The 12,295-nt window shown below is 50.2% G+C and overlaps 1 protein-coding gene across 1 annotated transcript in view; it reads right to left on the reverse strand.

Annotated features, from left to right (window-relative positions):
- LOC149441771 (uncharacterized) overlaps nt 1–12,295 on the reverse strand; it is a 90,875-nt gene that overhangs the window by 20,036 nt on the left and 58,544 nt on the right. The window contains exon 12 of the mRNA XM_089656900.1: nt 8,762–9,022. Within this exon, the coding sequence (XP_089513026.1) occupies nt 8,762–9,022 (261 nt within the window). The remainder of the gene's footprint in view (nt 1–8,761; nt 9,023–12,295) is intronic.

Below are 12,295 nucleotides of genomic sequence, written 5' to 3' on the forward strand. Positions count from 1 at the left end.
TGCTATAATCCCACTAACAGTTGAGCGTGGAATATTTAGTAGCTAGGAAATGTCACGGATGGACTTATTGCACAGGTGGCCACCTATCACGGGACCACGCTTGGAGTCACTGAGCTTGCTGAGAACGACCCATTCTTTCACCAATGTTTGCAGAAGCAGTCTGCATGCCTAGGGGCTTGATTGTATACACCTGTGTTAAAGAAATGCTCGCAGCGATAAAAGAAGAAAAGAATTAGCGAAGGGCAGGCATGACTAGGCCCAGAGTGGGAAGGAAGACGTGTGAGGGTAATGATTGTTTAGAGTTGGTAAAGGATAGCTGGGGGATCTGGTTGGTAGAGGAGAGTGTAGGTGGGGTCTCCTGCACTTTAGGGTGGGGTGTTCTGGGGAGGGGCGTCAGTTGTGAGCTGGACGTGGGAGAGAGAGCTTAGGAGAGTCAGGCACTGCCCGAGGTGAGTAGGGGGCCCCATGGGATCCCCCGGGTACCCTTTTTTGTAGGCTTTTTGATTTTGGGCAGGGACACAGGGGACCCATGATCCCTTATTGCCCGGGGGCCCCATGGGTTGTCGGTCCGCCCCTGCCTCCTGCACACTGGTTTGCATGGCTTTGCATGGCAGGGCCATGCGAGGGACGGGTGGGCCTGCTGCCTCCAGGGGGAGGGCCTGGCAGCAGAGCTGGGTCTCTGCTTTTCTGCAGGACCCGGGCTCATCAGAGTTAGTTGGGTGGGAGCGCCCATGTGCTGGGAGGTCTGCGCCTCCAGAGAGCTTTCCCCCGGTCTCCCCACAAGCCCCAGGGCTCGGCTCCACGATGGGAGCCCCACTCAGGACCCTCCGGCCCCCGCTGGCAGGGCGCTCTCCTGCCTCTGCTCCGGGGGAGGCCGGGAGGAATCCTTGTCTTCGGCGGAGTTCGGGGGGGGCGGGGTCACTCGTGGACGAAGCCCGCCTCCCGCCCGCACGGCAGTGAGGACAGGATGACAGCGGCTCCTCCGCTGACAAGGTACCTGTCAGGGAGGGTGCCCGGCGGGGGGAGATGTCCTGCTGCGACTGCCGGGCTGTCTGGTGCTGCAGCCGGCGGGCCCCCTGGCAGCATGGAGCAGCAGCTCCATTAACAAAAAACAAAACAAAAAAAAAACAAACAAATTTTTCGTCAGGTGCAGTGCTAGGCGGAGGGCTGGCAAGTGCCCAGGGTCGTCCGGGAGTGTGGCTGGTGCTGGGCGGCAGCAGCGGCACAGACCTGCGGGACCCGTGGCTCCTGGGACTGGGAGGCCATCCAGTCATCGAGCGGAGGAGGACCAATCGGAGGGCGAGCTGTCGGAAACCCGATCCGGAGGCGACAGCTGGCCGCTCGGCGCCGGTGGATTTTGGACGCGCGGCTGCTGGGACGTCTCCAGGGCAGCCTGGTGAGTTACCGTTTTTTTTTGGGTTTGCTCTCTTCTTTTCAGCTGCTCTCCAGGACCTGTTGGGGGGCGGGCGTCATCTCGTTGGGTATTGGTGCGGGGGTCTGCGATTTACGGTCCGGCTGGGGACTTGTTGCGGCGCTTTGCACTGGGCGGTAGTGGGGGCGCTGGGCTTGCTTCTGTGTGTTTCCCGCCTGCAGGTGGGGATGTTTGCGGGGGCCTAGGGCAGGATAATGGGGACGCCCGGGGCCTGGTGTTTCTGCTTCTCCGGGTTAGGGTCAGGGGTGGTTACGGCGGTGTCCGGTGCTCTGGGCTTGGCGGCCCCATCCACGGTTTTGGGTGAGGGTGCGGGGGGTGCCAGGGCCGGGCGGTTTCGCAGTGTGCGTGTGGTTCGAGGGCCCGTTGGTGCGCATTGACATTCGGATGTACGAGAGTAGATTGGGTGAGGTGTGTATGTCGAGATCTTCACGCTCTTGATCTTGGAGCGTGCCTGTCGATGGGTCGAGGGTTGACGAGGGCAGGCGGGAGGACGCGGAGAAGTGGCGTTCTTTTCGTTTTATCCCGCGTGCTTTTGCTAATTGGTTGCAGGCTTTCGCGATTGTGGCCAGTGTCATTGGGGAAACGGCCCCTGAGCATTGCTCAGCGCTTTTCTGTTCCCTTGACGCTATTAGCAAAGCTCACTGGGTTTAGGGGGGATCGCAGGGCTACGGTGCGATGAACAGTTTCGGCAGCGTAGGGCGGTTCACCCGTCGTGGCGCTGGGACCGTAAGGTCCGTGGCTTTGGATGCGGCTTATTACTCCGCGAGGCCCTCTGGTCTGTTTTCGGGGTGGGCCGGTGGTTCGTTCTCCCCGGGACAATCGGCCTCAAAGCGTAGGGGTTCTGCAGGCGGTTCCATTGGGGTGCTTGACGTTTTGGAGGGTCCGGCCGTTTTAGGCACGAATGTTCCGGGTGCAGTGACACCCATTCTTTGTGGCGCAGTTTCAAGCGGGGTAGAGGCCTTTCCGAAGAGCGTGCGGGTATAAAGGACGACGCCAGGGAGGGTGAAAAGGATGCGGCCGTTCCTAAATAGATACCCTGATCAGGCACCCGCCGTGCTGCTGGCGGCAAGGTTTGTTCGGAGGGTTTCCGCATCCCGTGTACTTTGACTTCGATTCCTCCTCTTAGTGCGGAACTCACGGTTGGCCTTGCAGTATGCAGAGGTGGTTTCAGCTAAGTTGCGTAAGGAAGTGGGGTTAGACCGCATGGGCGGCCTGTTTTCTTTTTTTCCCTTGGGGGGTTGGGCCCAAAAAGGAGCCTCATGCGTTTCGGTTAATTCCTCACCTGTCCTTCCTGACAGTGGGGTCGGTGACCGACGCCATCGATACAGAGTCGGGTGCCTTGTATTATACGTCGTTCGAGGCGGCAGTTTTCTGGGTTCGTCGGTATGGGCACGGTGCGCTCCTGGCGCAATGGGATGTTGAGTCAGCGTTTCGGCTGTGGTGGGTACATCCGGACGGTCTTCGTGCCTTGGGTTGTCATTGGGAGGGCTCGTTTTCCGTTGTGAAGTGCCTTCCCATGGGGTGTTTTATATCCTGCGCTTTGTTCGAACAGTTCAGTTCGTGCATGGAGTGGGTGGTGCGGGATATCTCGGGGGTGAATGCGGTCATCCGTTATTTAGATGATTTTCTTTGTGTGGGTCCGCCAGCTTCCGGGGTATGTGCAGTTTTTGCTGGCCACTTTGCAACACATTGCACAACGTTTCGTTATTCCGCTGGCGTTGGACAAGACGGAGGGCCCGGCTTCGGTGATTACTTTCCTGGGCATTGTTTGGATTCAGGAGCTGTGGATTGCCGGCTGCCTGAGGACAAGCTGTTGGCCTTACAAGTTGAGATTCGTGGGGTGCTGGGCTGCGGGCCTGGCAGTCGTTGTTGGGCATTGCTTACCTTCGCTTACCGTATACTGCCGATGGGTTGGGTGTTCTGCCGCCGATTGGCGACGGTGGGGGTACCTCCCCTTTTACATTTTATTCGCTTGACTTGGGAGCATCGGGCGGACTTGCAGATTTGGCTCACCTTTTTGGATTCCTTCAACAGGCGAGCTCTGTGGATGTCTGGCCCTGGGAGCCATTTTGACCTGGATTTGTTCCCGGATGCGGCGGCTTCCGTGGGATATTGGGCTTTTTGCCGGGGTCGGTGGAGTGCGGCTCCGTGGCCTGCTTCCTGGCGGGAGGCGGGGGGTTTTTTCTTCGTATCTTGGTGCTGTTGGTATTTTTTCCGGTGGTGCTGGCGGTTGCAGTGTGGGGGGAGGATTTTCGGAAGTAAGGGTTCATTTTCGGTGTAACATTTTGGGGGTGGTTCAGGTCGTCAATCGGGTCTCAGCTTCTTCGCGGCCTGTGGTTGGCCTGCTTCGCCATTTCGTGTGGCGCTGCCTGCAGCTGACCATTTTTCTTCGTGCTGTGCAGCTCCCTGGGGTTGAGCACACTCTGGCTGTCGCTTTGTCTCATTTTCAGTGGGACACATTCCGAGGGTTGGCGCTGGGGGAGGAGCATCGTGGGGTTCCTTGTCCCGACTGGCTGTGGGATTTTGCCTTGGGGTCGTTGCAGGCTGGATCCGGTAGTCGGTGAGTGAGGCAACATGGTCTGCATACTCGACTTAAATGGTGTGGGACCCATCATTGGTATGGTGTGCCCGGGAACATTCCAGTTAACCGAGGTTTAACTGGAAGGTGGTGGTGCTGCACTGCGGACAGTATGGTTGTCTCCGAGATGGTTGGTTGCGGCTGGAGGCCTAGTGGAATATGGTTGTCCGCAGGTGCATTTTGACTGGTGGGAGTGGTGGACCTGCTGCAGAGGGTCAATATTGATCCGTGGGGGCCTGAGTTGGGTTTCGCTGTGTTGTAATTTTGGCATGGAAATTAGAGCGGGGGGTGTCGGCTGCTGCGTTGGATTGCGTTTGGCCTTCTTCTTAAGTTGCGGGGGTGTCAGGGTTTTCACGAAAGTCTTTTTGGGTTCGACAGGCCCTTCGGGGTTCCCGTAGGGCTCATCGCTGAAGGGATTCACGGCGTCAGGTGTCCGTTGAGTTGTTAGGGTCTTGGTTTGTGCACCTGCGGTCTGTGTGTCTTTTGGGCTTCGAGGTGTTTGTTTCGGGCGGCCTTTGCGGTGGCCTTTTTGGGGCATTGCGTTTTGGTGAGATCGGTAGTCCGTCTCAGTCAGTTATTGGGGGGTTTATTGGGGGATGAGGTCGTGTGCTGGGTTTACTCGGGTGGAGGTGCTCGTCCATCGGTCTGGGACGGACCGATTGGGGCGTGGTGCATGGGTGCGGTTTTTTTTTTTTTTGCTCTTCCAGCATCTCATGTGTGCCCGGTGGGTGCGGTGCCAGATTTTCTATCCTATCGTCCGGTGGGGCAGGGGTCCTTTTTTCCAGCGAGCTGAGGGGTCCTCTTATTTCACTTTCACTTTGTGTCAGTTTTCGGACGGTGTTTAAAGGCGGCTGGTTGGATGCGTCCTTGTGCGCTTCGCATTTGCTTTGGATGGGGGCTGCTACGGAAGCTGCCGGGTGGGGTTTGTTGGATATGGTTCACACGTATTGGTAGGTGGGATTCACGGAGATTTCGACTGTGCGTTCGTCCGCATCTGTTGGGGGACTGGTGGGGTCTTGTGTTCTGTTGTCATGGCCTGGGGGGAGTGTCGGTCCTGTCTGGGTGATGTATTGTCCTGGGGGCTGGATGGGTGTGCCGGGTATGTTGTGGGGTCGTGTGCTGCAGGAGGGGCAGCGTTTGAATCGATGGGATGGCCCACTGGATGTCCTGGTGCTTCCTGCGGGTGGCAACGATCTGAAGGTCGACAAGGAGGTGGGGCGCTTCTTTATCCGTAATGGGGGGCTGGTGGTCCGGCATCTGGAGCTGGAGGTGGATACTTGGAGGTATTTTTGGAGTGCTGGGGTACATCTGAATGCGGATGGATCGGATTTATGGTCTCTGGGTCTACAGGATGGAGTTCGGAGGGGTTTGTTTGTGGTGTGGCACGCATGGGTAAGGGCTCACCCAGCGTGCTGTGGCGGTGGTTGGTCTTTGGAGGCGGTTCTTATCTTGGAGGTACAAAATGGTGTGGAACCCATCGTTGGTATGGTGTGCCCGGGAACATTACTAGTTAACCGAGGTTTAACTGGAAGGTGGTGGTGCTGCACTGCGGACAGTATGGTTGTCTCCAAGTTAGTTGGTTGCGGCTGGAGCCCTAGTGGAATATGGTTGTCCGCAGGTGCATTTCGGATCGTTTTGGGGGTGCCTTCAAAGACCAACGACAACTCTTTATGTTTTCTGTTATAAGGAATGGTTGATGTGTTTAAACTTGATTTGTTAATAAAGGGCCGTGCTGGCCATTTTACTCCAAAATTGGTGTTGTGTTTTCTGTAAGTATAGTAAGTAAAGGGGATTGGTACGGAAGGGTAAAGGGTAACGGTGTAGTGGGGTCTGGATGAACCTATCTCGGGTGCACTAGTCATGGAGGGGATTGGAACACCTGAGTCACATGATTTGGAGGGCGGGGCCAATACTTTTGGCAATATACTATATATATATACAGGCCTTAGTTAGTAGCATAATCTATTATCCAGGTAGGGACTAGGACAGGCCATAGTTAGTAACATAGTCCATTATCCAGGTAGGGACTAGGACAAGCCATAGTTAGTAGCATAATCTATTATTTAGGTAAGGGTCAAGACAGGCAGCAGTCAGTAGTGTAATCTGTATTCTAGATGGGAGGATCAGACAAATGGAGGTAACCCAGAACAAAGCACTCAGTTCAGGAGAAAGTTAGCCAAACACAATCCCATTCCCAGAGTCTCTGGGGTTGATTTAATAAAAATGAATAGGCTGCTCCAGGGGGAGGACTGACAACTCATGGGGCCCCCGGGCAATAGGGGATCATGGGGCCCCTGTGTCCTTGCCCAAACTCAAAAAAGCCTATGAAAAAGGTAGCAGGGGCATCTCATGGGGCTTCCTATTGACCCCGGGCCCTCGGGCAGTGCCTGAGTTTCCAAATGGTCAGTCCGCCCCTGGGCTGCTTACTTTTAAAAGGCAGTTGCACTTTACAAGGGAATGTGACACAGAGCTTAGCGAATGAGGTGAGGCTCTGCTGACTTCCATCATTTAATCATGTACAAGCAAAGAAAAAAATATATATATATTTTTTTAATTTTCCTTGCAAGTCAAATGCACCACATTCACAAAGCTCTAGGAAACTTCCCTTGCAAAGTGAACAGCCTATTTGCCTTTAGTAAATCAACCCATCAGTCCAAAGGTGTTGCAGTTTTAATTGTCAAATACATACTATAAACATTGTCGTGTCATTTTTCTCACTTTTCTTCAAGACTATGTGGAGAATCAAAGTGAGGCACTGTTCAGATTTAAAGTGTTACTAAACCCCCAACAGTACAATCAGTCTGTATAGGCAGTAAAGCATGCTTGTTATACTCACTGTGGGACCTAATGGGCTAATCCTCTGCATTGTGTAAAAATGCTGTTTGATCCTGTCTTCTCTGATCCTCCCCTTCTTCCAGTGTTCTCTTATCTCCTGATAAGACATATCATGTGGAGACACTCTGCACATGGTGTGTATTGCTAGAGAGGTTTGTTTTTTTCTTGGGGGTGCGCATGTGATCAGCACAGGGCCAATCAGCACTGTCCAGAGAGAGGTCAGGGGTTCTGCATCCTCCTGGAGAAAACTCCTCCTACAAGCTTTAACCAGTGCTCTGTTGGACACTGATAGAAGTCACAAAACTGTTCTAGCTGCTGATGAGAAAAGGAATTTAGCAGTTTATATTTACTAAAATTGCTGCATTTCCATGATAACTGTGGGAGACCAGATATAGTGAATGCAGGGTCCGGGGAGAGCAGATATAGTGAATGCAGGGGCCGGGGAGACCAGATATAGTGAATGCAGGGGCCGGGGAGACCAGATATAGTGAATGCAGGGTCCGGGGAGACCAGATATAGTGAATGCAGGGTCCGGGGAGACCAGATATAGTGAATGCAGGGTCCGGGGAGACCAGATATAGTGAATGCAGGGTCCGGGGAGAGCGGATATAGTAAATGCAGGGTCCAGGGAGAGCGGATATAGTGAATGCAGGGTCCAGGGAGAGCGGATATAGTGAATGCGGGGTCCGGGGAGACCGGATATAGTGAATGCAGGGTCCGGGGAGACCAGATATAGTGAATGCAGGGTCCGGGGAGAGCGGATATAGTGAATGCAGGGTCTGGGGAGACCAGATATACTGAATGCGGGGTCCGGGGAGAGCGGATATAGTGAATGCAGGGTCCGGGGAGACCAGATATAGTGAATGCGGGGTCCGGAGAGACCAGATATAGTGAATGCCAGGTCCGGGGAGAGCGGATATAGTGAATGCGGGGTCCGGGGAGAGCGGATATAGGGAATGCAGGATCCGGGGAGAGCGGATATAGGGAATGCAGGGTCCGGGGAGAGCGGATATAATGAATTCAGGGTCCTGGGAGACCAGATATAGTGAATGCAGGGTCCTGAGAGACCAGATATAGTGAATGCAGGGTCCTGGGAGACCAGATATAGAGAATGCAGGGTCCGGGGACAGCGGATATAGTGAATGCAGGGTCCAGGGAGAGCGGATATAGTGAATGCGGGGTCCTGGGAGACCAGATATAGTGAATGCAGGGCCCAGGGAGAGCGGATATAGTGAATGCAGGGTCCTGGGAGACCAGATATAGTGAATGCAGGGTCCTGGGAGACCAGATATAGTGAATGCAGGGTCTGGGGAGACCAGATATAGTGAATGCAGGGTCCTGGGAGACCAGATATAGTGAATGCAGGGTCCGGGAGAGCGAATATAGTGCATGCAGGGTCCGGGGAGACCAGATATAGTGAATGCAGGGTCCGGGAGAGACCAGATATAGTGAATGCAGGGTCCAGGGAGACCAGATATAGTGAATGCAGGGTCCGGGGAGACCAGATATAGTGAATGCAGGGTCCTGGGAGACCAGATATAGTGAATGCCGGGTCCGGGGAGAGCGGATATAGTGAATGCAGGGTCCAGGGAGACCAGATATAGTGAATGCAGGGTCCAGGGAGACCAGATATAGTGAATGCAGGGTCCAGGGAGACCAGATATAGTGAATGCCTGGTCCGGGGAGAGCGGATATAGTGAATGCAGGGTCCAGGGAGACCAGATATAGTGAATGCAGGGTCCAGGGAGACCAGATATAGTGAATGCAGGGTCCAGGGAGACCAGATATAGTGAATGCAGGGTCTGGGGTTTAGTAACACTTTAAGGCTAGATGAGTAGAGGAAGTCTTTTGGAATAATTGACACTTGAGGAAGTAAAATCTACCCCACACCACCCAAATCAATTTGCAAGACTTACCTATCATAGGTATAGAAGTTCCTCCACTGTGATGATAATAGATGATATTGTGAAAAACCTCTTTCTTACATTTATACCCATGGGATTTTCTTAGATTCATGTTTATAACACGAAACTCAGGATCAGATCTCCAATCCCTTATGACAGCATTATCCTTGTAAAATATAGTTTCTCTTCCAGGATATCCAGGATAATGGTGACATCGCAGAATCACGTCGTCACCTTCATGAACATAGAGAGGAACCTGCAGGATCACATAGTCTGAAAAACAGAACAATAGACAACCAATATTATAGCAAAGATAACAAAGATTGTTCTATCCTCTCATGCAGTTCACACCTTTTATTTATTGTAAATCTCTATCTCCCAAGAGATTCTTGTACCACAACCTCAGACCATCACATTGCACCAGCCTTGTCCTTGATATGGCAGAAATGCTGTGCATAGGCATTGCTAGACCCAGAATAAAATCTTCAGATGTAGTGCTCCTTTGTGGAACCAAAGCAGACTGCTCTTCCTTGCAAGCTCCATGTACTGTATATTCAACGGTATATATAACGTGGAGAAAAAGAAGAACAAAACAGAACACACTGGACAGTGCAGGTAAAACACCCTTAAATTTGATCAAATAAATATAAATTGCACTTACAAGGTGAGACTTGATCAGAGCATGTAACCAGGAAAATGAACCTCCATCAGATGTCAGGTCATCAGGAGATAGCAGTGGTGGGAGATTGTGAGCTGGCTAACTGTTGTTGTAACTTCCAAAAGTGTTTCCCGGTCCTGCCTCGCTTTTGTTCAGCCTCGTTCTCAGCCCCCTACTCCCTAAGCTCCATTTTTGGGGACCAGTTCCCAATCCCTAATTCTTATTTCAGCACCATATGTACCTCCTAAACTCCTCTTTTATGAAGGGATAGGATCCCAAATCATAAAAGTAGGGTAATACCTCAGTCCAGCCTGCAATCTCAGTAATTTAGCAGTGCCCACCATTCTCAAGAAGGTTTAGCAGTTTTTTTTTACCCCTGGTGTGCTCAGTGTCTTTTGCTGTGATTTTCCATCTGCATGCCACCTTTCTTTTTTCTGGCTTGACTGAAGTGTTACTTGCTGCGTCTGCACAGTGATCCGGCATCCAATGGAGGTTAAGTTTCCTGATTACTTACTCTGATCAGGTTTCAACTTTGTAAGTGCAATTTATCATTATTTGATCAATTAAAAGGTGTTTTATTTCTAAAAAAAAAAAATTGGACAGGGTAGATTGGGGGTTCATGATATGCACACTAGAAGCATTGGGTATTGGATATAAGATGATGCAGTGGATAAAAAAATTGTATAGCTTTCCTTCAGCCGCAGTTATGGTTCATTATATCAATTCTTCAAAATGTATAACGGGACAAGGCAGGGCTGCCCTTTGTCACTACTACTTTTTGTTATCTCACTGGAACCACTTCTGGCGACCGTTCGAAAGTCTTTAGATGTAAAAGGAATTATGATTGGGAAGGAAGAACATAAGGTTGCAGCTTATGCAGATGACATGTTATTCTATGTCACGAACCCAAGAGTAACGTTACCTAATCTAATGAAAAATTTAAAATACTATGGCGAACTATCAAATTTGAAGATCAATCCTTCAAAATTAGAGATATTGAATATTTCAGTCTCAAAGTTAGAAAAACAGAACTTGCAGGAAACCTTCCCTTTTGTTTGGAGAGAAAGAGAATTAAGTTATTTAGGAGTAAAGCTCACTCCCTCTCTGAAAAATTTCTACCAAATAAACTATCTCACTTGTAAATGAAGTTAAGGAAGAATTGAGGAAAATGTCTGTAGGGATACTCTCGTGGTTGGGCCTCATAAATATAAAAATGGTCATAGTTCCGAAAATCCTGTATAAGTTTCATATGCTTCCAATATATTTACTGGAGTCCTTTCTTAAGACCATAAGAAAAATGATAAGTAAATTCATTTGGTCAAATAAAAAAATCAAGGGTTAGTTTTGAATTATTATGTACAGATTAAGGCTAATGGTGGTTTAGGCGTGCCGGATTTTTAGAGGTATTATTGCGCTGTACCGATTTCATGAATGATTGATTGGATTTACAATACACTGGAGAAGATATGAGTAAAAATAGAAAATACACTAAATGGGTCACAGATCAGATAACATGGCTTCCACAACAATACCGAACCTTTTCGAAAAACATAAGTATTTTAACATGGAATGTTTTAAGAGAATGGCATAGATTACATGCGAATGGGATGGGAATATAATTCACTATTAATTGCACTGGAGGGAACAGATTTTTTTCCCAACAGGGAAGGAAGACGTTGCAGGTAACTGGATAACAAATAAAAATGCACGTTTGAAGGATATCACGGAAAAAGGGGGAGTTGCTTTCTTTTTTAGAATTAAAAGATAAGAGGGATGAATTTTTTAGGTTAGATGTGTGGTGGTACCACCAACTGAGGCATTTTGAATCAGTTCTTCCGCAACCATTAACTGCATGCCGCCCAGCCACTGTACATATACGGCGGCAGGGCGGCACTCACAGGCAAAACCACGTTTTAGGACGTGTGTTTTGTAAACAAATAGGGGTCGCGCGCAAGGCGCGCCGCCGCCCTATCTGTCCCGCGGTTCTCTGCCGCAGATGTCAGTCGCTGGGTCACAGCCGCTCCTTAGCGGCTATCTCCCGGTGATCGGCGGCAAACAGTGACAGAGAGCACAGCTGCAGTAGCTGTGCTGTCTGTCACTTCCCTGACAGCTCGAGGATGAGCTGATCGAGAAAGAACAGTTTTTCTTTCTCGATCAGCCTTGTCCCGCCCAGCACACACCCCGCCCCCTAGTAAAACACTCCCCTCACTCCTATAACCCTTCCCTGCTAAATAAAGTTAACCCCTTCCTCCCCATTGCCATTAGTACAGTGTCAGTTTTTTTTTTTTTGCACTGATCAGTGTATTAGTGTTTTTGGGGATGTCAGTGACCCCAAGTCAGTACCCCCCAATGTTAAAATGTCGGCCGCATTCCCGCAGTCCCACCATAAGTCGCTAGTCGCTGCCATAAGTCGCTGATCGCCGCCATAATTCGCTGATCGCCGCCATTATCAGTATAAAAAAACCCCTAAAAATCCCAGTATCTTTCCCGCCATTTGTAAACGCTATAACTTTCACGTAAACCAATTAATTTACACATATTGGTTTTTTTTTTAGCAAAGACATGTCGCAGAATGCATTTTGGCAGAAATTTATGACTAAATTTGATTTTTGCATTTATTTTTTACTGGACATGTTTTATAGCAAAAAGTCCAAAATATTGTTTTTTTTTCCTCAAAATTGTCAGCCTTTTTTTTTTATAGCGCAAAAAATAAAAACCGCACAGGCGATCAAATACCACCGAAAGAAAGCTCAATTTGTGGGGAAAAAAAGGATGTAAATTTCATTTATGTACCATATTGCATGACCGCGCAATTGTACGTTAAACTAGCACAGCGCTGTATAGCAGAAAAAAGGCATAAATTGCAGTATTTATACCATAGTTTGTAG

Source organism: Staurois parvus, unplaced genomic scaffold, assembly GCF_062004578.1.
Source record: "Staurois parvus isolate SC_StPar_1 unplaced genomic scaffold, SC_StPar_1.0 ptg000948l, whole genome shotgun sequence".
Lineage (NCBI taxonomy): Eukaryota > Metazoa > Chordata > Amphibia > Anura > Ranidae > Staurois > Staurois parvus.